This window comes from Neopsephotus bourkii, unplaced genomic scaffold (assembly GCF_033783945.1).
Source record: "Neopsephotus bourkii isolate Nb327-2 ecotype Australia unplaced genomic scaffold, CSIRO-AGI_Nbou_v1 NB_1292, whole genome shotgun sequence".
Taxonomy (NCBI): domain Eukaryota; kingdom Metazoa; phylum Chordata; class Aves; order Psittaciformes; family Psittacidae; genus Neopsephotus; species Neopsephotus bourkii.
This window is the reverse complement of record NW_026901776.1, coordinates 5,594,216-5,621,890: the sequence shown is the minus strand read 5'-3', so window position 1 is coordinate 5,621,890 and position 27,675 is coordinate 5,594,216. Positions and strand designations below refer to the sequence as shown.

The 27,675-nt window shown below is 37.5% G+C and overlaps 1 protein-coding gene across 4 annotated transcripts in view; it reads left to right on the top strand.

Moving 5' to 3' along the window:
• Positions 1-27,153, top strand: part of MEMO1 (mediator of cell motility 1) — a 30,256-nt gene extending 3,103 nt beyond the window's left edge. For 2 of the 4 annotated variants that reach the window (XM_061365809.1, XM_061365811.1), the window contains 8 exons: positions 10,307-10,388; positions 12,607-12,675; positions 14,632-14,744; positions 16,068-16,179; positions 17,128-17,270; positions 18,422-18,498; positions 23,464-23,568; positions 24,883-26,253. In XM_061365809.1, coding sequence (XP_061221793.1) covers positions 10,307-10,388; positions 12,607-12,675; positions 14,632-14,744; positions 16,068-16,179; positions 17,128-17,270; positions 18,422-18,498; positions 23,464-23,568; positions 24,883-25,014 — 833 coding nt within the window. In that variant the 3' untranslated portion in view covers positions 25,015-26,253. Of the gene's footprint in view, positions 1-10,306; positions 10,389-12,606; positions 12,676-13,966; positions 14,084-14,631; positions 14,745-16,067; positions 16,180-17,127; positions 17,271-18,421; positions 18,499-23,463; positions 23,569-24,882 lie in introns of those variants that run through there. The other 2 variants (XM_061365810.1, XM_061365812.1) reach the window with 2 other exon arrangements.
• Positions 27,154-27,675: the final 522 nt, after the last annotated feature.

The following is a 27,675-nucleotide window of genomic DNA, read 5'->3' as shown; positions in this document are numbered from 1 at the left end:
ATGATTAACAAATTTGTATCTGTGAGATCTCGCTATGGAAGTCAGCCCTGGGAAGGAAAGGCTGAAGTCAGCTGAGGGGGATCCAGAATGCAAACCAGCTTTTGTGGTCAGAGGATATCCTTGAACAGGATTAGCTGGCTCCTCTGTGCTCAGGAGTGGAGGCAGTATCAGCTGCAGCCCCAACCGAGAAAGAGTGAGCTACTATTCTTTGTGGAGTGTTAATGTAATGTATATGAAGAGGGTTTAGAAGAAATAATGCTTTCTTGGCTTATTTCTATGGGGCAGTAATTGTTTCAGCTGAAAGCAGTCGCTCCTCCATTTTCTTCAGCTATGGGATATGTACTGCTTAGGTTCTGCTTGGGAAAGTTTTCCTGATTTCAGCTGTAACAGGTTTGTGGGGGTTTGTTTGTTCGTTTGTTTTGCTTCTTTTTTGTTTGTTTGCTTTGTTGTGGTTGGTGGGGGATGGTGTTCTGTTTGTGTTTTGTTTTGTTTTTTCTAGTACCTGGTGCAGAGCTGTGCTTTGCCTTTAGTCTGGGAACAAGGCTAAAAGCACACCAATGTTTTAGTTGTTCCTCAGTAGCACTTACCCTGATCAAGGACTTTTCAGTCTCATGCCAGTGAGGAGGGGCATAAAAGGCTGGGAGGCAGCAGAGACAGGGCACCTGACCCAAACTAGCCAAAGGGGTATTCCATACCACAGTATGTCATGCCCAGCATATAAACTGGGGGGAGTCACCTGGAAGGGACTGATCACTGTTCTGGTTGGGTTGGGTATCATTCAGAGGGTGGTGAACAATTGTACTGTGCATCACTTAGGGTTTATTGTGTTTTTTTTTATTTCCCCTTTTAGTTTTATATTCTGTCCCCTTGTTATTTCCCTTGACATTATTATTAGTAGTATTATATTGTACTTTATTAAACTGTTTGTATCTCAACGTGTAAGGTTTTGCATTCTTCTGATTCTTCTCTCCCATCCCACCTTGGGGGGAAAAGGGTAGGGGGGTGAGCGAGAGACTGTGTGGTACTGAGTTGCCGTCTGGGTTTAAACCATGACAAAATTGCACTACAACATGCACTACATTCATGCATGTAGAATTTGCAAAATTCTATTTGCAACAGAATGCATTACATTCTATTGCAAATATATCACCTAATTATATGATGCTAATTAGCATTTTGGAGCAAGTGGGACTGGCTGTGCAGTTCTGCACATTCACACGTGGCGTTCTAAGATGTGAACACATCTAACTATAAGAAAACAACTTTGTTACGGGAGGGAAAGTGAGGTCCCAGTGGAAAGCTCACTGCTTCCTACTCACTTGACAAAGCTGAGAACAGGGGTGAGAGGGAGAGGGGAAGATGGGCTTTACGGTGGTGGTAGTGTTTAAATTGCCATGTGTTCTTCATCCATAATGTGCTGTTCTAAATAAAAATTTTTAAAGCAAGTTCCTTAAGAGGTTTCTGCAGCTGAGTTCAGTATGAAAAACTTGCACAAAATTATCATCATACCTTCTTCTTTAGAATTCTTGGTGTGGGGAAGTTCATGTTAGTGCTGCATCGATCTGTGTAGCATCTTAATAGACTTCAGATGTGGATGGACCTGTGGAGCATCTGTCTGACAGCAAGCTAACAATGAAATCTGTTTGCTCAATTGTTCCTCCCCATACTTAGCAGCAGTGCTGAATATGGAAAGCTTTACAGCAGAGCTTCCAAACTGAAACAGTGTTATGACCATCGATGGTAGTAGTCCACAGGTTTAAATAACCATTTTTTTTACTTGCTGACCTTCATCTATATGTATGCTTTCATAAAAAGTTACAAATGGTATGTTGCATGCCATTGCTTCTATGGACTAACAGCTTCATATGTGGTGGCTATTGAAAACAGTTACAAAAATGAGATGAAGGCATACTGTGTAAATAAAAGTATCGCCTCTTGCACTGCTGTCATAGATTGGTTTGGGGATTTTTTTGTTGGGTTTGTGTTTGTTTTTTTCTTAAAGTACCTCTGTTGTATTGTGAAAAATACTACACTGATTTGTGTTTGGAAGAAAGTTTTCTCCTGCTGGGTTAATTCAACCCCGTAGCTTCCTGACCTCTTGAGAAATTGATTTTGGCCAGCAGGGGGAAGAAGAAGATTAAGGACAACTTGAAAGAAAAATGGCATCGTTTTCCATGACTTTGAATGTAGGACAGACGGATTCCTAGGTACAAAAGGAGCAGCTGAAACATAACAGGAATAACATGCTATCCCAAGCATGGACAATTTGCAGGACAAGGTGTGGATCCACTCTCCTGTTTTACTCCTACTTGTGCGTGAATTCTGAAGGTGCTGGCCAGTTCTGTGGGGAATCAATCCATACGTTCCTGGAATGAAAATAAACAGAAGTGTATGTATGTCTTTCTTGCATAGCATGCCAATTGAGATGTCTCACATTAGGGTGCTTAACATTGGTTTATCATTGACAGCTGACCTGCATTTTCTGGCTCCTAAAGTGCTCATTAGATACAGTACCACTCTTTATTAAGGCATTTGATAAGTCAAATCTCTGGTCAGTGGCATGCTGATACAGACAAAACACAAAAATTTTTAGCAGGCTATTCCAAATCACAGGAGTAAAATCAAATTGAGAGTGTGTGAATAACAGTACTACATGATCTTAAACATGCCCTGCAAAACAAGTTTGTATTAGGTATGGCTTATTTCTGTTTTCCTTGACCAGCCCATACTGGATAGAGGTGTGCTTTCTGGTAGCCTATGCCAAACTAAACTAGGAAAACCTTGGTTTCCATGCACTTGGTGATGCAAACAGGAATTGGCAGAGTAAGCACTGTGCTGACTTGAAAGGCCATTGTGGTTATTGTCTTCGGAGTTGTTTGCTGGCTTTTTTTATGATGAACCAAGTAAATGGTCTATTTCAACATAAATGTTCGAAGAGAGTTTAAACTTCATGGTATGTCTGTGTTCAGAGTTGGTTTTCTCTTGCCTCAGCTTGTAAGTAAAAGAACCCCAAAGGAGTTCAAGTCAGTAGGCACTGATATCTTGTCACTAGCATTCATAAGGATTAAGTTTTTAATTTGTTTGGACAAGCGTCGTGGGTTCATCTGTAACAGTTTGGGAGTTTTTTCCTTTCTAGTAGCTGGTGCAATGCTGTGCTTTGACTTTAGTCAGAGAGCAACGCTGATACCACACCGATGTTTTAGTTGTTGCTCAGCAGCACTTATCCTGATCAAGGATTTTTCAGTCTCTCATGGTCTGCCAGTGAGGAGGGGCAGGGAAAGCCAAGAGGGAACAGAGACAGGATACCTGACCTGAACTAGCCAAAGGGGTATTCTGTACCACAACGCATCATGTCCAGTATGTGAACTGGGGGAAGTCACCTGGAAGGCCCAGATCACTGCTCAGATTGGGTTGGGCATCAGTCAGCATTTGGTGAGCAATTGTATTGGGCATCACTTAGGGTTTATTGTTTTTGTGGTTTTTTTTCCTTTTCCCCTTCTATTTTATATTCTCCATCCTTGTTATTTCCCTTATTAGTTTTATATTATACTTCAGTCATTGGACTGTTCTTATCTCAACCCTTGGTGTTTACATTCGTTTGATTCTCCTCCCCATCTTGCCTGGAGGATGAGAGAAGGAGAGGCATGAGTGAATGGCTGTGTGGTTCCAAGTTACTGGCTGAGCTTAAAACCATAACAAGAAGGAATGTCAGAGCTTCGAATAACTGGCTGTCATGCAGACAGGGATGTTCAGACCTTGTCTTTTAGGTTAAGGTCTGCATGATGATGTCTAGGTCTGTTGGAAAGGATAATACTTTGAAGAACTTTTGCAGACCAGGAAATAGATAGAAAGGCAATTGTGTGCCATGAATTATCTGTTTAGAAATGATATTTTCTTCAAAGTTGGCCACTGTTTTAGTGTGTTTACAGTCTCTTCTACTCCTGTGTAACCCCCAGTAAGACCTACATTAATGTGTTGGGGTTTTTTACTGCCTTTGTACCCAGTACTGAGTTTTTTGATTCCAAAACACACTAACTATCTATTGATAGTTCTTTGAGGTAGCCAGGTTCAACATGCAATAGCAGTATGATTCCGATATAGTACAGCCTTTCTAACTTGCACCTTCTGGGTGAAGTGTCCATTTTAACGAATAGTGATGTAATCCCAGCATTTGTATGCTTGTTAGCATGAGCTGGAAACTTCTCATCAGCATCAGAAAAAGTGTGTGCATTGGTCGCAGAGAAGAGCAGTTTCTGCTCTGCTATAATGTTGCTGTATGTTTATAATCTGTTCACCAGGCCTGCTGCCCATGGTTTCTGAGAGCAAATACTGCTGCTGAGATGTCTTTCACTGACCCTCAGAGTGGCTGAATCCAACCTTAATTTAGAGCAGTGACCCTTCTCTGTAGTGTGTTGGATCTAAGTGTCTGTAGCAGCTGAAGTGGCTAGAAGTAAATCAAGTGCAATCTGGTCTGTTGTTAGACTATGAATGCAGACAAGGAGTTGAAGGAGGTGGTCACTACTAAATCTTTCTCTGAAAGTGCTTACCTGTGGTGTGCCAAGAACCCTGGCATGTCCCCCAAAACTGGAATAACTCATCACAGTTCATTCATAAATATGATGTACAAGTAACTGTGGTGTTTGTAGAAGGGCAGATGGATCCAAGAAGAATGTAAAAAGCATGCGAGGGTCACTGACAGGAGAGATGGTTTAGAGGTGGAGTGGTTTAGTCTTTATGGTTGGACTTTATGCTAACAGTTTTTTCCAACCTAAGAGATTCTATGATCTCTGTTGTAGTGAAAGGAGCTTTCTGCAGTAGCAGGATAATTAATGTACTGATCATGAAATCGTAATGTTGTGACATTAGCTGGAGATTTCAAATACAGCTGTTAAAGTTAGTTCTTACCTTGCAGTGTGTAAACAACTAATCACAGTGTCTTGCAAAAGTATTGGCTTTGCAGTGTTAGATACACTACATGTAATGTTTCTCTCTCTTCTGGTTTTTCATCTTTTTTAGACATTTTATGGGGAAAGTAATGTGTCATTGCTGATTCTTTTATGAATAAATCATGGCACAAAGTATTAATATGCAAACTCTATTATTTAACATTGTATACTGCAAAAGTATAGTGGAATAATTTAAAATACAATTTTCAGGCTTTTAGTTCTACTGAATCGCTGTCAGAATCAAGATATTCCCAATAAAGAATGTAGATTTAACTTGTACAGTACAATTGGAATTGAAAAGGTGCTTTGCATTTGGTGCAGTCCTGGTATTATTAAAATAGGCCTGGAAGTATCACTTTGTGAATACTTTCACAAATTCAGGTTACATTTAGCATGTATTAGAGCTATAAAACAGGTTATTTGTTTGGATCTCCGAATGACTTAACTGCTAAGGTATTTTGTAGAGCTAAGTAGGTGCATGTTTGTTGATATTCTTAATGAGTGGCATTACAGTTTGGTTATTTATTTCTTAAGAACTTTCAGTAAAGGAAATCAAAAAGCTAGTGGAATACTGGAAAACAGTGCCAAGCAAGTGAGAAGGCGGATTTCAACATTTCTATTGTGGCTTCAGGTTTTTTTTCCCCAATTCAATCATTATCTGCTGTTTTATGTTTGTCTTGCAGTGAATATAATTGGAGTTTATGTAGCATTGGTGTAATCTTTATTTGTAACTTATTTTCCTCCAGTCCAGTAGATTATATAAGTAAATTTCTGCCTTGCTTATAGTCCAATTTCATCAGGCCTATTTCATCTGTATTCAGTATTGGAAGAGATAATATGCTAGCAGTATAGAATGTGGCATCAACACGAGTTGTTGGAAATCACCTTCTATTCCTGACAAGTGCTAGTCTGCATAGACAAAACATGTTCTGGATTTGAGGATTTAGCTTTTGTGCAGTGAGAAACAGATTTTTGTTAATTTTTTTCTTTTTTTTTTTTTCAAGTGGATCTGTGTTCATTAAAACAATCCTTACACTTTCTGCAGTTTTAACTGAGAAACCAGTTAGTCCACTGTCATGTTTCAGATTGGAATTTGCCTCACGACTGAATTAAATGTTTTGGATTCACCTTTGAAGTTATGGAGAGAGGAGTTTCCTTAGTTCCAGTTATTAAACTAAGGCCACCAAGGTTTCACTGTTACTTACCTTGATTTTTTTTCCAACACCTTACAAGAATAAAGACTTAATAACTTCTTAATACATATGCTGTAATATTTTCAGAAGTATTTTTGAGATTTAGACTCTTTCATCAATAGGTAAAGGTAGTTAAAAGGAGTAAGAGACTCAGGGAAAAAAACATGTTGACTCCTGTAGGGTGGGAGGCACGATTAGACACATAAAAGTTGTCAAGGGTAAAATCTGGGGACTGCAGTGTTGCTGTCATTGTGCTCCAGCATTACTTCCATTACTGAAAGCGCTATACACATGCAACCAAGAGTGACCCGAGCAGTTTTCATTGATGCTGCTCTGAATTTTGTTTGAGGCTTATGTTCTACCAGTAAAAAAAGGACTTCCCAAGACTGAGGATTCAGAGTAAGCACTGTCTTCCCTAGCAGTCTGAAGAGGTAGGTTTTGCACTAGTAATGGTGGCTGTTGGGATGAGAGCAAGTTGCCATTATATTGTGTTGACATTTGTCATAGAAGCACTTCAGCCTCATGTGACTAGGTGAGCTTGACTGTGGAAAGAATGCACTGGTTTGGCTTAACCCACAAAGCCTGGGCTATGAAAGCTATAAATTGAAGTGATGGACCTAAGCATGTGACTCCCAGCTGGCTTTCTGTTATTATTCATTGGTAACACTGGCATGCATTTAATGTGGAAGGATTCCTTCTTACTTACTCCAGTGCTTTGTGAGGGTATAATGTTGATTGTAAAAATAATTTATCCTTTTAGGCAAGATATTTGAATAAATGCTGCTTGTAGCTATAACCATAAATTTTTCTGGTGGAGACTTGGTTTATGCTTGCAATTATTTTTAATTTGGTGTAACTCCTGCCAATTTCTGAAACAAAACAGGATATGAAGTATCCACAGATAACGTCAGCATCTTTAGTTACATGACTATGTTCATACTTCATTGGGTTGAAATGCAGATCTTCATATTATGTGCTTCAGGGAAGCTGATGTTTTGCTGTCTAATCTTTGTTTAATCAATAAGAGGCCTGATCTTAAAGTATAAATGCTGAAGTGTGTTGCTTGTTGCATCCAGAAGGCTTTCTGTCCTTCTGTTTGAGTTAGCCTTAAAATCCCCATTGTGCTCATCCTGCCAGGTTTCTTAAGCAGGGCTTTCCGCTTGTGGCTGGAGGAGCAGGGACCTCTCCTGCTTCCCACCACTGTGGCAGAGGTATACATAGGCAGCAGCGCTCTTCCTCACCCATGCTTGTCAGCTTCGGAGATGGATATTTACTGCAGTTAATCTCTGTGACTATTTGCAAAGACTTTTTTCCAGTTTAACTTAATTTACATATGAACAAAACTTACTTATAGAGCTCTTCATGAAGAAGCCACTCGTCTCCTATAATACAATTCCATATGGCAGAGCATATCTGCTGTAATAATGTTGGTTTATTTATATTTTGTATATCCAATTCAAATATTTTGACTTTAGCCTTAGGTGTTGTCATATTTGAGAAACTGGAAGAAAATCTTATCTGAACACTTCAAAAAGTTGATGTTAATTTTGTAGAAAGAAAATTGCAGGTTTTAGAATATCCCTCAGAGTATTTGTAAGCATAGAAAGCTGCAGTTCATGCAGGTGCTGTCTTGAATTTCATTGAGTTTTCTTCTGTCAGGTGGTTATGTTGTACTCTCCATTCTCTCTGTTAGTCCTTTGCAGAGAGAGATTTTATTACATGTTTTGCTAAAATAGGGTGAAAAAGTGTCAGTTGAAATGGAAGTTTACGTTAGGTCAGAGTTAATGATTTAGAAAGGCAGCTTGTAGTTTCATTAAAGGAAAAAAAATGTGAAAGCAGATGTGTTACCTGGTTCTTTAGTAGGCACTGTCAGAGTTTTCATCCCTTGGGACAGACAGATCTGTTATTTTACTGCCTCTAGGAAAAAGATCTTCATTACTTTCTCAGAGATGTGTGTCTGTAATAGGAGGTTAAGCAAACCTGGGTATTTTACTTTGCTACAACACTGTAAGATCAGAAGTTTTGGCCAGATTTAAACAACTGTATGGAATTTTAGGAAATTGCCAGAGATTCTGAACTTTGTCTTTAAACTGTTCACCAGGTTACCTGATTTGTCTTAAGACAAATCGTCTTAACCAAAAATCCTTGCTAAAGAAGGGATGATGGAAGGCCAAGCACTGTGCCTTCTTGTGGAAGAAGAGTCTCAAGGCCGTCTTGCTTTACTTGGGAGGTTCTAGCCCTTCTGCTATTGTGGATCACTTTTGAAGACTGCTCAGTTGTTGAAGTCACTGGGTAGGAGATGTTGAGGGGGAAAAAATAATTGTGTTCTCCTAAAGATCTTAATTCAGAAAGTACTTTGTCCTTTAGTAAGTGATCTATATCTTCACTCTTAAAACGTGGTAAGACTGTAATAGTGCTGTTTTGTTAGCCTCCTAGTATCTTAGAAAGAGGGTGGAAATAGAGATCTATTTATTTTTACTTAGTTTCCCCAACAGCCTCCATTTTCCAGGATGTCATTTTCCTTATCTCTATTTGCACGTCTCTGCTGCTTGTTTCCCCAAGCAGCAGAAGCAGCAGAACAAAACTGGTGTTTGGTTTGTTTGTTCTTGACAATTTCATCATTTCACAAAGTTCATGTATTACAGGAGTGACAGTCACTAATAAATGTCACTCTTTTGCCTCCCTTGTTAGAGGTGTAGACAGCAACCAAGGCGTTCAAGGTTATGGTAGCCTTAGGGAAATGGCATTGCCCTAGTTCATCTTCTTTATGTAAGGTTCTTTGCAACCACAGAAATTGTCAGGGTTTTTTTGTTTCATGAAGCAGTTATGTATAAAACCCAGTGGTTTTGACACCCCCCCCCTCCTCAGGCTTTCTAGAGAGCATTTTGACTATCGCTTGTGAGTGACTTCTCAATCCTGGTAGGATTCAGCAGAAGTTGACATCTGGTTCTTGTCAGCTTTTTGGGAGACCTGTCAGCTTGACATCTGGGCTGTTTGGAACATAGCTGTGAAATAGTTTCAGGTATTTAATTTGGGTTTGACTTTCCCTAGCAGTTGGTGGTTTTACACCTGCATCAGGAAGATACAAAAATCTACAGCATGCGTGGTGAAGTTGCTTACTGCGCAGTACTTGACAGATAAACTCTGCTGACATACAGATCTGTCAAAAGCATGGGGCCGACTGAAACAGTGCATCTGTTTTTGTTAAGGATATGTCACTTGTAACAATAGCAGCTGAATGAGTTTTACTTCAAAGTTTGTTTTGTGTTTTTAATATAAAGAATATTGCACTCTACTTGCCAGACTTGCTTCTTCAGGAATATCTTTACATCAAAATGTTTTCTTTGTGATGGAAAATAATCAAAATGTTGTGGGGTTTTGGTTTTTTTCTGGGTAGGCTTTTTCTTTTGTTCCATTTTTAGAAGGTATTTTTATTACCTGTCAGCTAATTGAACTGGGAATATTTGCCACTGGCTGAGATACAAAATTTAGTTAAACCCCCCCAAAAAAAAAGTTAAATATTGGATTGACCAGTTACCAAACTTAATGTTGCTAATAAGTTTATGTACTTGTATGTTGATTCATGAGAAGCTGTAAGGCATTAGTATAAGCATGGTGTCTCCCCACTTTTAGTGTCTTCCTTTGTATTTACAGATTTTTTAGGTTACAGTATGCTTTGTGTTCTGCTCTTATTCTTGCTGGATAATAACAAATGACTAAATACCATCGCCATTGTCTATCATGTCAGTATGTAAGGTTTTTGTGTTGCATGACCTTCCTGTGTTCGGCTCTCTGGTATACATTGTGTTGACTTTTTACTTCTGAATTCTGCAACTACAGTTACCAGAGGAATCAACCATCCATTAGCCTCTTCTAAGATTGGCAGCCATTCTTTCTAATGATGAAACAGTATGTGCATCAGTCCACAGAGCAAGAACCAGTAAATATATGTTTGGATGTGCAATGAATGGACTTCTGGGCTAGGAGGTTGAAACTTTCCTACTGCAACCCTTAGTGTCACAGACATGTTGGGTTTACTTTTGGGTTTTTTTGAGATTTAAACACAGGCTTTGATATTTAAAATGATTTTAAATCTGTTGGACTTTTGGATATTATTTTAGGTGTTCATTTGTTTTATGGCCTTAGTATTTTCTTGTCTCTTCATAGGACCCCAGCTGAATGCACAACTAGAAGGCTGGCTTTCTCAAGTACAGTCCACAAAAAGACCTGCTAGAGCCATTATTGCACCGTAAGTTTGAAATCTGCTTTTAGTCTATATAATACCTAATTTGTTAAATGCTGCTTTGAGTGATTTTTGGATATGGCAAAGAATGAAAGAAATCTGTGCGCATTTTGGTACAGGATTAGTTTCCTTTTGCTGATGCACTGAGACATAACATTTATTTGTGATCCAGGAAGGTAAGAGGTGTATTAGTGGAGTGGTAGTCTAAGGGGACAGCTCCTTTAATGCACTTCTAGTGTAGAACAGCTACCTTTATTAAAAAAAAACCCTAAACCTATACAAAACCAAAACTCCAGCATCCCATCCCCTCTTCCCCATCCCTCCCCCCCCCCAGTAAAAACTTAGCAAAGCTTAAACTGAAAAAGTAGTGAAACATTATTCAGTTACCTGGAATGGTTTACTTTTGTCATTTTAGTTTGGGATTTTTTGGTTTTGGTTTTGTTCGGGTGCTTTTTATTCACAGCAGAAATAGGGATCATCTAAACTATTTAAGTAGAGTTCAGTTTCCTGAAGGTAGCTGAGACATACAATAAGAAAAGTATGTTTGTTATTCCAGTTATTATGAGTTGAAAGGAAACACTAGAAGCACCACCTTGAATATGATGTTTTCCTGTACTAACATAATGTTTGAAGTATTCCATAATAGTGTTGAATGTGCAGAAGAAATTGCTCCAAATCTGCCTTAGTCTTTCTTGCAGAAATGTCAGGAAAGAGTCCTTTTAGCTGCGTAGCAGGTAACCTGGGTTCTTTTTCCAAAATTGCTGGAGGTCTTCCAGTGGTCTCACAAAATTATTCCATTAACCATGCCTTTGTTTTCCCACCTGTAAAGTGGGATATGGCTAATATTTTAGTGAAAGACTGAAGAAACCTGAAGCAGAGGAAACCTTTCAGGGGCTCTTCTGACATTGTCAGATAACATACCTTGCCAGCTCACAAATCTCGGTGTCCTGTTTAACCTGTGTTAGTGCCTTTCTGAGTGCTTTAGAATGAGTGAGGAAAGTGACACTGATGTAAAAAAGAAATACAAACCCGGGGTGATTTTGAGGGTAATTTTTTCCAGGTATCACTCTGTGGATGAATATACATACATGTGAGCATACATACATAAAAGTAAAAATGAAATCCTTCGGTGGTGGGGAACTTATATCTTCAACATCCTGTATGTCCCAGGACTTGCAGCATGTATAATTCTCAGTATTATTGTGTAAAATTATTGTATAATTCTCAGTATTATTTGAGAGTAATATAAATACAATACAATAAAAGAATAAGAATATATAGTATAAATTCAATAATATTTTTATTATTGTATAATATCTCAGTATTATTGTGATAAACTGTAGTTGTGTTGTTGCACATACTTGACTCAACCAGTAAGTACTGAGCTAGAGCACAAGTGCTCCAGGGGTGATGTGGCCCAAATGCTGTGCAATGTGAACATGGCGTTCTGTTGGAACCATGCATATGGCCTGGGACGCTGGGGAATCAACATTGTCTGGACTGAATGCTTTTAGTACTGTAAACAGAATCTTCACCTGGTTTTAACAGTCTTGAAGGGAATGGGTCTTAAGATTTAGATGTGATATTTGAAGCAAGCAGTCAGAATAATTATGAGTGTTTTTGTAGTGCACACAGGAACACCAGTTGAGAAAGGCTCTAGGCCAGAGTGATAGGAAATGATGCAGCATGCATTGCATTCTCTGTGGTAAAAGCTATCTTGCTGCATTCCACTCTTTTCCTTGTGTCCATTCATTCTATTGCTGAGAGCATTTTTATTCTCTGTTTATCTGCTGTAAGGTAGTTCTCTCTTTGCCAGACCCCTGTACTATTATACTCAGTTACTGATGTGTGGTTAGAAGAGCTTTCTCCAGCAGCTTGCTATTTGCTTGTCCCCTGGCTGTACTCTTAACATTATCATGAGCTTTTGATAATATGCAGTTGTGTAGTCTGCCTAGCAGTATCTTTTACAAGGAACAAAAGGTGCTTTGATCTGGAGACTTACTAACTTTCAAGTAGATGTTCTTCAGCACATGCCTCTTGTACACTCAGTATTGAAACAGTGCTCTCCATCTCTTTCAGGAGTTGATTTTTGGATCACTCTTGCTATTTCTAGTTCCTTGGGGACAAATAATATTTAAGATATCATAATTTAATAGCAATATCAACATATGAAGATGTTAAACAGTATTCAACGTACTAACATTTTGTACACCTTGATTTGTAGCCATGCAGGGTATACTTATTGTGGATCTTGTGCTGCCCATGCTTACAAACAAGTGGATCCTAATATTACGTAAGTATTGAAGTTTTTCTTTACAAAGTGCAAGACAATGCCATTGGAATTCTCTGAGAAAACTGAATGTGCTTTTTACGTTCTTACACTACAAATTTTACGGATTTTAATTTTGTACCCTTTTTGGTCTTTTATCCATCCCTTCTGTTGTGACATCATAAATGTTCAAATTGTTTGGATGTTACAATAGAAAAAAAATGCATTATTATTGAAATTGAACATGTAAAGCACTATTTTAAAAAATTATTGAGGTTTTGGTTGCTAACTTTTTAGAAGGGAGGGGGTTAACCATGTTCTTTTTGCAGATAATAACCTTCAATTTACTTTATTGTTCGATGTTCTACTGCTTTTATAAAAGCCCAAGATGTTTTCCTTTTTAAGTGGTCATAGGCTGTCTTTGTTACTTTTCCTTTTTTTTTCCGTGTTCTTCTTTTTGTTGTTTTTTGTTGTGAGGTTTTGTTTAAGTATATTAAAAATCTTGATTATGAGTCTGCATTGGTTTTTCAGTGCAGGATGATAGGCTGAATGCTACCAGGAGTCTCTTCTGCTGTGGAGAAAGTGACCAGTGTGTATATATAATATTTGAAGACAGTGAAAATTAGTTGTAATGATTTTAAGTGGACCTATGTTTCTAACAGCACAGCTGTTTGAAAGAGGAGAAAAACCCCAACACAGTACTGTAGTCTGTGCCTGTCTCTGAAAATATGAATCCAGTTATTCTGTGTTAAAATAATATAATTTTTATGTGTTCTGCTGAGTGCAACAGTTTTTAAAAGGACAAAACTTTAAAATATCTCTAGTATTTACTTAAAGTATGTATTTTGAAACGTTAATATAAAAACTGGCTATGTCCGTCAGTTGCATATGTGATAACATGCTGTAATGAAGAAAATGGTTTTGATTCTTGCTAAACTGTTGCAATCAAAGTGAAAGTAACTTTATGGTGTGACAGATAACTAGCTTCTCTGAAATTTCTAGAGCAAGTTGCATTCCCCAGGTTCACTGATGTGGAGTTGATTGAGCTTTCTGGATCATTTGCTGTTTCACCACAAGGGATGTTTACAATTCATCTTTCAGCTGAACTATTGCATGTTTGGATATTTTGTTTTTATGAGCCCTGTAAAAAGTTTTAGTATTTTACTATAGCTTGCTACAGCACTCCACATGTAAAGTTAGGGGGAAACCTTTACCTGTCTCCCACTCCTTTAGTTCAGTGCCAGGAACAGAATGATATGATCCTGAATCTGAAAAGCTGAATTTCCTATAGGTTGTGTTCTGTTTTTTCTTTAAGTCCTGTGGCAGGAGACCCTTAACATCTAATCAAGAGCCAGGAACTGAGGAGTTGATGAAATAACATCATGGTGACGTGTGAAAGCTTGCAGTGTCGGCTAAAGCTACAAATGTGCAGGTCCAAGTCCCTGTTGTTGAGGCAACAGCTGGATAAAAATAGCATTTGGGAATGATTTAAATTTGAATGTAGTGAAATCTGAAGTAAAGTTAATCAAGTAAATAAGGAAAAAGCTCTGAATAGGTGATAAATCCATAATCCTCATTTGAGGGTATGTATCTGTAATTGTTGAAGGTATTATGTAACTGAAGGTTGTGTTATTCCAAGGAGAGAATCCAAAAATCTTCTAAGGGACGATAACACATCATTCAGCCTCCAAATGAGTCCAGTTGAACAGATTATCTAGCTGATGTGTGCCCTCTGATATACAACCTGCTTAAGAGGTTTAAGGCTATCGAAGCATTACTGAACAGATCCCATGATCGTTTCTGAGATATCAAGCAAGACCATGGGCTGATCTGTGGTCTTTACACACAGCAGAGTAAAACTCTCCAGGTAACCACCAGAAAATATCGCTTTGTACATTTTTATTGAACTTGCTACTCTAAACCAAATGTCTGTACAATTGCAGTTGTCTGAACTGTGGGCTTTTGTGTTAACTGTTGTAGCCGAAAGATTTTCATTCTTGGGCCTTCCCACCACGTGCCCCTTTCCCGATGTGCACTTTCCAGTGTGGACATTTATAGAACACCTCTGTATGATCTCCGAATTGACCAAAAGAGTAAGTGCATGATAAAGCTTGCATCTTGAAGATTGCTGTAGCTTGAGTATTAACTGGTACTGCAGTGCTGAGGACTCTTGTTGCAGGGAGCTTGATTGCTTTTATATATATACAAGTACAAACCTGTTTTACTGCAATGAAAGCTAACTTCTGGCAGATTCTGGTGGTTGCAGGGACTGCTGTATTATAACCTTAATGTGTCTCTTGCTCCTGCAAGTAAAGAATTCTCGGGCTTTGCTTATCTTTTCCATTTTGAATCCTTGTCTCACTGACAAGTGGCCTTTAAAGGGGGATCTTGAAATTAAAACGTGTCACATATGAATACACACTTGTTTCATTGTTCCATGAGGGATTTTGTCTGCAAAGAAAGATACTGCTACAGCTGGTTTGAGTTTATTTCTGATAGAGGAGTAACAGAGGAACAAAAAGCTGCTTTTATTTGATGCATTATAGCATGTAACTTTTTTAACTGGCAGAGAACCTACAGAACTTAAAACCTGTTAGTTAGCCCATGAAATACTAGTCTTTTAGACTAAGCTTGAAGGTGCAAGGAAGAGAAATTCGATGTTTTGCCTTTCATGCGTTTTGAGGAATGCCTAAATAATCCAGTATCTTCTTCAGAAGGACTGAGTAGCGCAGATACGTTGCTATTTCATCATGACTGTGATGAAGCAAGCTAGTTCAGGCTTTCTACATAGCACTTGCAGAAATTTCCTTAGGTAACAAGTGTTTTGGTTTCTGTAGAACTCCTTTATGGAGTGGAGAAGGAGGCACAGTTCCACATCAGATTCGTCTAGTGGAGAGTTTTCAGAATGTAGAGATGACTCTGCATACCAGCAGGCACACCTGGCAGTAGAACAGATGACTTATAAATGTGGCTTACTTAATTCTGTCTCTAGATTTCATGATTCAATTAATACTGAATTGCATTAAATCGTAATACATCCAGGACTTGCTCAGCTGATCAGCTGTTTGTTTATTTTTTATGTATGTATTTAAACATATGATGGTGTAGTCAGTGACTGGAAAACGGCATGCATATTTTCAATGTGTCTTTTTGTGTTACTTACCATGCCTGAAAATCTTTTTTCAACATAGTAACACAGTTCTTTTATAAAATGAATCAATTATGTTTATCTTTGACCTGAACATAATTTTAATCCTAATTTTAAAAACAAGTGGTTTATGATGCCAGCCCTTATAGTCAAATAACTTTTTATATCAGGCTTGTTCAGGTGAAGATGCGCTCTAGCTTGCTTTACAGTGTTTTGTTGTTTGGCTGGTTTTTTTAAGTAGTAAAAATTAATATTTAATTCATTTCAGTTTATGGAGAATTGTGGAAGACTGGAATGTTTGAGCGTATGTCCCTACAGACAGATGAAGATGAACACAGTATTGAAATGCATTTGCCTTACACTGCTAAAGCCATGGAAAGGTACTAGGGCTAAGTACTACTTCTATAAGAATGAGCATTATGTGCATCAAATGTTTGAACTACATGTGAAGTATGAACTAATAATACCCTTTATGGTACGCTCCACACCCACCAATAAAACTTTTGAGGAGGATCAGGACAGAGACTAGGATTAGATGCCGTAGTAGAAACTGAGAGGAGGAAACACCTGCATGATGAAATTGGAACACCCTTTATAAACAAGTTTGTATGGTTATATTGACTTAATATAGTTAAAATTAGACATGCTTTCACGAGTCTTTCTCAGTAGTTGGGTTTTTTGTTTTATTTGGGGAGGGTATTTTGTTTTGTTTTTTTTTTTTCTTTTGCAATGCATCTCTGAAAGAAGTTCAAATAATAATAGGTGTTTTCTGTGGAGTTTTAAATTCGTTCAGAGCATTAATATTTAATACTGATTCTTAAATTAGGGTTCTGTCTACGTTTGCTATTTCAGATAAGTACTTTGAATAATTTTAAAGGCCATATTTGTCAATTTGTGGTGGTTATTTACCCCACACATGCTTTTTTTAATTCTACAGTATTTGTAATTTTTTCTGGAATATCAATATACAGTCTGGGTGCTGTCTTGAGCATTTTCATATATGTTGAAAAATTACCCAACATTTGTGCAGCATCTATACAGGAAGAATTTCATTCTTACTGTAATTGCTGGTTCCCTTGTGTCTTGTCTTTCTGTTTGCCTGGTGTTTTCACATTGCAGCAAAGATGAATACTGTTGGAGGGGTGGTGGGTATTTTCTGAAACAAGTACTTTCAGGTTCTAAAACAACTTTCTAGTATGACCTGATTAAATTAACTGCATCTTCAACTCAGTAGTGCCCTTTTAAACCGTTCTGCAATTTCAGTTAGCAAGCCCTATAAAAACTTCAGATGTTACTTGAATTACAACCTCTTTTCTTTTGCTTATAAGCCATAAGGATGAGTTTACTATTATTCCTGTGTTGGTCGGAGCACTGAGTGAGTCAAAAGAGCAGGAATTTGGAAAACTCTTCAGTAAATACCTAGCTGATCCTAGTAACCTCTTTGTGGTTTCTTCTGACTTTTGCCATTGGGGTAAGTTTCACATCTCTTCATTATAAGATGATATCCATAGTGATTTTCAGAGAATGTATTTTATTAAACATTGAGCGTTTTAACTTCTGGTAAATGCATCTTTGAAACTTAAGTGTCTACTGTAAAGTAAAAAGGGTTTTTCTTCTTTTAATCTAGAACAATAGATGAAAAATATTAATGTGGTAATGTGTTTTCAGTGTAGTGGAGGCAATAAATAGTGAAGATGTATGGGTTTATATGCCTCTCTTTACTGTTGCAATAAAATAATTGTCTGAAGTTTCTTGCTCTTTTTACTCTTCTTCTAAGCACTTCAAAGCAACTTGCAAAACTAATTAGGTAAAAATTCACTGGACATGACAACATCCCCTCTGATGGAAGTAAGCTTTGTATGTTTTACTGCTGGGTAAGGTAGCAGATGGAGTATGTATGCCAATTGATCAGAGCTATTCCAGTTCATCTTGGTGGCAGAACTATAAAGATTCCAGAAGCTTTGACTTCTGTCCTGCTTTTAACACTTCTTCTTTCAAGTGTAATAATAGCTGGAAGAGAGACTGCTTCAGAATGATATGTTTTGTGTTACACAACAGACCTTCTTTCCTTTTTTCATTGTCATCTTTGGTCAACTTATATAATTAAGCGCATATTTTAATCATCTTTGAATTGTGAAATAGGTGGAGGTATGTAAGAATGACATGGGTTCTGTTATAGATAATGAATCATTTAGAGCTGTTCATTAAATTATCACAAACTTCTTTTAGTTTTAGTTTACTGTGGATATTGCTGTCCAAGAGAAGTAGTCCGGCTCCAGGGTTGACTATCAAGAGGGACAGTGAAACAAATGTTGTTTTACTTTTTAATTTGTAGAATTGGATTCCAAGGCAATAACAGGCAATTAATAAGTGATACTGCAGTGTCAGTTCTACATAGGTTTTTCTTTAGGAATATAGCTGCCCATCATGTATTTTTTTTCTTCATTTCTGGGCTGCTACTTTGATGATTGCCCTAGAAGTTCCTCAGTGGAGCTAAAAAGTATAAAATAATGAAGATTACTACTTTAAAAACATTATAACTGAAATTATTTAGTAAGTACTAGGGAGTGTTTTAGCTACGATTTTTCCCTTTTTTATTTTATACATGGTTTTTGTTTCAAGGTCAGAGGTTCCGTTACAGTTACTATGATGAATCCCAAGGAGAAATTTATAGATCCATTGAGCACCTAGATAAAATGGTAAGTTTTCCGATTTGGTGGAACTAACTAACAAATTTCTCCTGTACCTTACATTTCTTTGAACACTTTAGAAATTTCTCTAACAAAATCTCGTAGATTAGCTATTTTATTGAATGCTTTTCCTATGTTTACCATAGTAAGAATTTAGCTGTTGTTTTTAGCTAGTGTCCTCCATTTTATTGACTGAGCACAATATATTGTGGGTATAATCTAGTGAGCATAATTTATGAGAATAAATGCATGTTTGCCTACCTAAAATGCCATAGTAATGTAATTCCTGTCCAAATACCCTCCTATGTTTTGGGAAGCAATAAGAATTATGAATGGAGTATTGTGGTAATTCAGGCTTAATAGCTGTGATACCTGCGTATCGAAACAGCATTGTGGTTATGCTAATGGTTTCAGCAACATCCATTTTGAGGAGGAAATGCTGTACAGTATTGTGCTGGTGAGGAAAACAAAAGTCATCATTTCCTCAGGAGTATTCTTTCCCCCTGGCCCTTACTCTGTAGTAGGTGGTGGGGAAAAGCAGTAGACCATACTTCATTCTGGGTTTGGCAAACAGCTAAAGGAATGCTATATATATAAAGACTGTGATGCCAGTTACGTGGCATTTTCTTTGCAGCCAAGCGGCCAAGGATTTCTTTGTAAATGAGAAAAAATTGTGTTAAAGACTATATTTATGGCACAGAATAGAAGTAATTCTTCTGGAAATACATAACCTTCAAATTTATTTTAAAACTGTTTGGATCATTCATGTAACTTCTGTAAAATGTGTTACAAGAAAGACCTGTTGTTATTTAGGGCATGTTAACTTCTTCCTTGTCTTGAAAGAATAAATCTTGTCTGCTGGAAATCCCTGGAATTTTTTGCTTTCTGTATTAACCTCTTTGTTTTTCCACTGTTCATCGCTGGAATGGAAACAGTAAATTTGAACATTAAATTTGCCTTAATTCTATTTAGACCAATTCTTGTTGTAGGTTGAGAGGTTTTTGTATAAAGACAAGTGTGTTTCTACAGAGTCCCAGAATTTGAAGTTGAGTGTTTTTGCAAGAGCAGATTAACGTGCATTAGCATACATTAGTTTCCCCTTGTTAATTCCTGTGGTGAAAGCTTGTAGCAAGACTGGACTTTGACATTTAACTACTTTTAGTGAAAATGTTGAAAATCATGCCTACTGTTTAACACCTATGAAAACAATGCTTCAATCTTAACTGGAAAACTAAACATTCTGCATGGCAATATACTGTTATTACTTTATTGTCTATTTCATGCCATATATGAACACATTACTCTGTATTCAAACTCTACAGAGTGGGTTTTGCTATTACTGACTCAATAATTTTACTGGACTGAACTAGTGAAGCAGTCAGCTGAGTGCTTTGTGAGCAGGAAGGTATTCTGGGTTAAAGATGAAATTACTTTTCCTTAGAAATGCCCCTGTGGGAGGACAGTCGTCTCTTCCTCATTTAGACTGGACCTTAAGTATGGGTGCATGGTGATTTTCCTGGCTAGTGCATAAACAATGCTAAAAGCTTTGGGCATTGAAGATTTACTAACCTGGTAGCTGCTCTGAGAAATTTTATTTGCTGTAATGTTAAGTTAGCACCCTTAGACTCCAGCATAAAAACCAGAGAGTAGTAAATATTGCTGGGCAGATGTTGGTTTCTCCATGGTAACTCTTAATGTGATTGCTGTTACTTTGGGGGTACCACAGTGCACCTTGTAAAGTGATGGTGATGAAAGGAGTAGTAATAGGGGTGCATTAAGGAACAATCCTCAAATGAAGAGTTATAATTGAGCAGCTGAGGTGCAACAATTTGTATATCATAACCTGATACATATATATTTAAATAAAAGTGGGGAAGTATTATGTAAGATATCAAGAGAACCACAGAATGAGTTAGGTTGGAAGGGACCTTAAAGACTTCTAATTCCAGCCCCCTGTCGTTGAAGAGTACTAATTTTTTATTAAGGCTAGCCAGAAAATGCAGACTGCTTGCTTCAATCTTCACTGCCAGGTTGCTCATTTTATATCTACTTGTGAAACCTTATGTCTCTCTTGGGTCAATAGGAGGATTCTGTTACCCTGGATGTTGAAGGGGGAGGATAATGCAGGTGCTGAAGAGAGCAGCTAGAAGTTGTTGTGCAGGAACCATGCACAGCATGGGTGGCTGCTCAGGTGGCTCTAATGAACTGCTGAGTTCTCAGTGGCTTCTGTAGTGCTGCTGTGGTGTGCCAGCACCTTTCACAGTGCCCCAGCCTCGGAAGGCTTCTTAGCTTGAGCATAACGCATAAGTGTGAAGAAGCAACTGAAGTAACTGGTTGTAAACTTGAGCTTGACCAGCCAAAGCATTATTGGAGCATAGTATAAAATAAGCTTGTGGGTTGGTTGAGTTTGTTTTGGTTCTGATTTTTTTGGTATACTTATAGAAGCTTGATCCTATAAGGGATGATATTTAAGAATGTAACTGCTTTTAATCATATTAAGGACACTTGCTAAGATATTGCAGATTCCATTTGCAGTGTCTGGTTAACTGAGATATGCAATTTCTATGTAGTGCCATAATAACCATGTGATAAACTGCAGAACTCTGTGATGCATTTTTATCATGTGGATTTTGTTGTGTATTTTAACTGTTCTAAACCATGCCTTGCTGGGTTAATTTGAATACAGAAAATTATGAGCTTCATACTTCTGATTGTTAGAGAAATAAAACATAATCTGACAAAAATGTTTCTGTTGTTCCTCAAAATCATTTACACTGAGAAACAAGCTTGGTAGCCTTTGCTCCTCTGCCACAATGATTTTTAAATCCAGAAGATTGAAAAGTTTAGTACAGCTGAATGCTTATAGGGTATGTGTTAATACCTCTTTCCTATGGGTTTTCTCCAATCTGTGATGTACAGAGCTCTGTTAGCATTTTCTGGGATGAACTGCATGGCTCTAAATGTTTTGCAGTGCTGGACTGTTCATTGAAATAAGCTTACTAGGCATTCTGATAAACACATGTCCATTCAAGACACATGCTCAAATGCCTCTGCCCAGTATGTTCCAGTGACTTACAGCTACAAAATGAGTCTCTCAATTGAGCAGCCATTTTCTTTTCCTTTTTTTTTTAAAGTTGTGGAAAGGTTTACAATGGATAAAACGTATTCTTATGAGCTCTTCAACGTTTAGTTTCACTTGAGTGTTTTTATTAAGTTTGGTTCTGCTTTCTGCTGCTATGTATTGACACATACATTTTACAAGCAAATGGATGGTTCAAAGACATGCTGCTTAAACTTTAGAAATGCAATGGTAACTATGTAATCACAGCTAGTTAGAGAATAGCTGCTTTTTCGGTTTTTTGGCACTCATTTAAGTTCTGTAGATCTGGAGTGACAGCTGTAATTACTGGCCACGGGTCCAAACACCCTCTCCATGACTCTGGAAGAGCAGCTCTTACCGGCAGTTGATCAGCATAGTTTAGTTTTATTTTCCATAGAATTTATCTCTTTATGGATTCATTTTATGTCTGTTTTTAATTAAAAGTACACAGAGGTGCTGGTTATGGTTCCTGTTTGCTAATCCTCCCTGAGTCTCCTGGGAATCTCCAGCTCCTCAGTTGCAGACTGTGATCCAGTCTGAATAATTGGTGTATCTGCCAGATCAGCCAGCGCCCTTGCAATGCAGTTGAGATCCCATATTCCACCCTTGACTTGGAGACTTCAGACAGACTGACTGCTTCCTGCGTCATGATTTCTCCTTGCATCACCCACACTTACCAAAAGCAGGGGAAGGGGCCTAGAAAATAGCAGAAACCTTAAGAGAAATTATCTCCCTTTCTGATACCAACCTCCTATTGTTCGCATGCAAAGTATATGGGTTTTTTTTCTCACCTCTTAGGAAAACCTTCCTGTTTCATCAGCTGCATCTAAGCAGCACAGCTATATGTCTTACTGAATTAGTGAGTTTCTGGAGCTCATTTACTTGGTGAAGGGAATTAATCCTTTTCAGAGGAAGGAAATACACAAGAGGATAGAGTCTACTAATACAGGCAAAATAGCAAAGCCATGATAAAACCCAGACAATAATTGACTTAAACTTGTTTTAAATTACTTTCATTGTATTTGATCTGCACTGTGGGATGGGGTATGAGTAGGCTGTATCTGGAGTTGTAGGATTCTTTTTGCTTTTAGGACCCCAAATGTTTGTATATGGGGAAGGGTTTGCTTCCATGCATATGCTAGTTTTCATAGTATGACTCTGTGGGATCCTGGGTCTCATGGAGTGTGGATGGAGAAAAGGATGTATATATGTGACTGCCTTATGTAAAGTGGAAGTATCATCTTCTGGCTCTTAAGTCGTGCACCAACTTTACAGTGCTTCAGAGATGTTCTGGATTTGCTTTTCATGCGCTGAGCAGATGGCTAGCCTGTGCCCGGATCAACTGCCTTGCATGTGTGATGTGTCCAGGATACATTACATTTGCTACATGCTTGAATTGCATGTTTATGTATATTGATGATCTGTCTAGGGTTTTTGGACATCCAGAAGTCCTAGGCAGATGCTCAGCCCTGACCTCTGTTAAGGGGAGAGGAGACAGAAGCAAAAAATATTTCTGTTTTGCCCTTTTCGTCAGTTTGTCTGCTTACTGCTATACAAAATCCTATGGAAGTAGGGCACCATTGGAGGTGGGGATCAGCTAGTCTGCAAGAGGAGCTTTTTTAACATGAGCTTCACTGGTATCTGCCGAGATAGCTTCACAGATATGTAGCTCATTGACAGCTTTGGAAGAGCTTCTGCACTTTCAGTTTGGCAAGGAATAGCAACAACATGACTACAAACTATTGCCTTGATATCCTTGATAAAAAGTAGAGGGTTTTTTCCTCTTGAAGTATTCTGTGTTGTCATAAATAGGTGATGTATAAACACCTGCTTACGAATGTGCGAAGTAATCACTGCAATTGGTTCTTTTTCAGGGTATGAGCATCATAGAGCAGCTAGATCCTGTATCTTTTAGCAATTACTTGAAGAAATACCATAATACAATATGTGGAAGACATCCTATTGGTGTATTATTAAATGTAAGTAAAGCTTGATTTGTTAAAAAATGTAACTTTCAGCAAGATGCTTACATGTATTTTAAACACAACATTGCTGGAGTATTCCTTAGTTCTAAAATGGCAAGTTTTGAATTTGTTTTTCCAAGTGTTCTCAGTTTGGTCTCCAATTTCCATGTCCTATAGACAACTGTAAGCTCTTCCAAGGGCTGAGGGTTTTCAGTTCTCTAAGGGAGATGAGATACCATATTCCATTTGAATTTCAATGAAATGCAATCATTTGCTTTCTCTTGGCCCTAAATAAATGAATAAATCCATCTCCCTGAAGAAGTACATACTTAATCTTTTGAATTAGTACTTACAAACCTGTATATATCTTTTCTGTATTGCTATTAGCTAGCTATTGTGAGTACCTTATGATGTCTGGCAGCATTTTTGGGTTTTGCAAGTAAGATGAGAGATTGCTTCTCTAAGTATTAGTGCAGTGCACTGTTAACTCATAAATTGACAACAATTAAAATTCAGATTAACTGGTATTTTCTAGTTACTGTATTCTGCTTTGGTGATCCAGTGTAGGCATAAACCTGGCTTACCTTAGTTATCTTTACAGCATTGCTGGAATGATGCAGATTTGTCATACTGCTTGAGTGAATCTTGCTCTATTATTACTGTACTTCAAATATGAAACAGGTAGCTAGTTAACCTTTTAAATGGGGAAAATTCATCTCACTGGAAATGTAATCCATATGACAAACATATAGAGGGACCTTTTAAAGTGAAGTCTATAAAAGTTTTTATGAGCAATGTCAATATTGGGGATGCATGTAGCAAGAGTTAGTACTATGACAACTCTGCAAAAATATCCAACTCTTAACCTCAGATAATGATTAGTTTTGCAGTGAATCTGAGCTAAATTCTGTTGATTCACTTTTGCCAATTGTCGCACTTTACTAAATTGTCTTGGTACATTCTTTTTCCTTAATGGAAGAAATACGATTTTAAAAGTGTTAATAGTGTTGGGTTTTTTACTGTAACATCTGCATTTCTGTATGAATTCCCCATGGAACTGAAAGCATTGTTTCTAAAGGATCTATTTTGAAAGTGTTTTTAGTACTGCTTCGTAGAACTGCATGGATGTCCATAGCGCAGCAGGGGCAGTGTTAGCGAACGAAATGGCACTGAAATGAGTTAGGTCCACAGATTACTCAGAGATGCTTATATTATTATGAGCGGTGGTGCAAGGACCCATGGAGGGAGGGGTAAAGACAGGACGGAGAGATAGAAAATGTCATAATTTCACTGATACCTTTTTTTAAACAACATTTTTTCTCTCTTCAGGCTATCAACGAGCTCCAGAAGAATGGGATGAATATGAGCTTTTCATTTTTGAATTATGCTCAGTCAAGCCAGTGTCGAAACTGGCAAGACAGCTCAGTGAGTTATGCAGCTGGAGCACTTATGGTCCACTGAACCGCTGAATGCTCAGGGATGGCACCTGCACACACCCTGTATACGGGGTCCCAGCCTAGCCCTTACAAAGATACAGTCCCTGGTCTTTGGGTATACTGAAACCTCAAACTAATAGAACTCTTCTTTTCTAGTAGGTGTAGTCCTTCCTTAGTTTCAACTCATTTAAAAATGCTTTCTTGTTTAGGACAGTGGAAGGAAGGCTGGTATCAAAACATTTTGTGATTTTTATTTCTTATTTTTTGGGGGGGAAAGATAATGGCTATGGAGGCATGGTGGCAGACAGTCCTTACAAATACATGTAAAGCATTTACCATATCCTAAATTTGCACTCTTTGCAGACCTGTGCACATATACTCAGCTTTCAGAATAGTTTTGCAAGTTGTAAACAGAAAAAAGGTGGAAGCTCTTGAATGAAAGGAAAAAAAGGAAAAAAAAGAAAACAATGCATTTATAAATGATCCTGTATTAGAATATAATAAAACTCCAGTATAGTCAGTTACTACCCATGATGTACAACAGATATCTTCTATTTTAGTTGCTAATAAAGGGCTACACAAACCAAAATAGTCTGATTTAAACTTATTGCTTTGTGTTCTGTATGTGGCTGCTTGTTATTAACATTCTTTATCCTCAGTTCATATGCTTGATAATTCCGCCATTGTGTAAAATACTTCAGAATGTATTTTATACTCAACATTTGTTATGACTGCTTCATTTAGAGATTTTTTTATCTTAAACCTGCACTATGAGTTCAGCTGTGCAAAAGAACTTAAAAACCTTTTGTATATCCCGATCCCTTTTGGTTTACAACTATCTATAAAATAGTATCTTATAGTATGTGATACAAATTTGTATCAAAAATACACTTTTAATGATTTTATGCTGTTTGATTATTAAAGTGAAATAGATGCAGTATTTTTATTTGAAATGACAAGCAGTAGTTTGAAAAAGATAATTCTTAAGCGTATCTATCAAGCATTCATAGGCCACAAAAGCCATACAGTGCTAAGCTCAAGCAGTTGATTCTTCAGAGATTTAATTGGGAGGGGAAGGTAAGGTCTTTTATTTATTTTTTAGTCTTTATTCTTTCACTGTAGGTAGAATTGCTTCATGTTCTGCAAATATCATCACATCTTAAGAGTTCCTGAATTTTCTTCCAGCCAAAATAATGGTGTGATTATTTGAGTTATCATTCCTGAAGATTTCCTTTTGTTCTGATAAATGCAAAGTAGGAAGACAGTTCTGGCTCATTGTCTAAATGGAGATTTCATTCCTTGGTATTTCACCTGCTGTCAAGCAAACCTCTTGGTACATTCAGCTTTTCTGAGTGGCAGAGGGGAATTTCGGAATTCAATTTAGATTATCTTTGAAAGTTGTGAATTGCTGCATACAAAGTCTTCAACTGAAAGCATACTAGATGTTGTAATCTTATCAAAATACCCTTTTTCAAACAGACACTTCTTACACCACTTCTGTTTTCCTTATCATAGTTGGCCACCATTTTAGTAGTAAAGAGGTGAATGCTCCATTTACAAAATTAACTACTTTGCAATGTTCAGAATCCATTCCAAATGCCAAACTCCTTTACATGTTTGTTGTTTCAGTTGCCTTATTGCTCAGCCTTGTTCTTGGAAAGTCTCAGCAGCAGACAGGTAAAAGAACTTTCAAATTACTTTTGAGAGACCAGCAGGAAGGCTCTGCTGATAGAACTGAATTTGTAGCCAGTCTTTATAAATACTTGTCTGACTGTGCCTTATTAAAAAAAGTAGTTTTATCATGAAGGTGTTTCTTTTTTTTTTTTTTTTAATCTTTGGTGAATACAAATTTAATTAGGACTCAGGTTTCCTTTAGTCTTATGCCAAATGCTTAATGCCATTCTTGAAACACATAGTTAATTGGGATAGTGAAATATATACTTTCTCCCTAAGGTAAACATAGTAATTAGCTTCTGAATATAAATGCCTGAGTTGCATCTCAGTTCTGTGAGATAGTTTTAATAAAAACAAAACTGGAAGACCTTCAAGGATATTGGTCAGCCATTTTGCTCAGCACAATGTTACGAAATATCTTACAGTGAAAGCACTTGACATGTAAACTGTGTAATGTATTTCAGAATAAAGTTTCTAATTAAAATGGGAATTTCTGTGCCTACTAATAATAACCAGCAATGACAGTTCAGAAACCCATCCAGAGAGAAATTTAAAGCTTTGTGAAATTTGCTCTAACTTAGAAGGCTTTTCTGTAAAAACCCTGTTTTGATTGAAAGTACAAAATACCTTTTGGTGGGGTTGGAGGGAGCTGACTTTCAGCGCTCTGTTTCCTGGTGTGTCGTTTGAAATGTGGCGAAGGAAAAGCAAATCATGTCCTGGAAAGATCTTCACTCAAGACTATAGTTTCATTATTTTAGCTTTATCACACACTTTATTCTCACTTAAATATACACTTGAATATAGCATTTTGGAACAGGGGGTTTCTGATTTAAGACAGTATGGAACGTTCCCAGTCCTGTTCGCCTTTGTGGAGGTTTCTTCTAAGCACAGGCTGAGCTTTGACCACTTTTCTGGTGCAGGAAGTCTAGCTAGGGACATGATTCTCAGTCTGAAATAATTTTTGCATTTTAGAGAAACGTTCAATGCGTAAAAATCTTGATTAAAATACTTC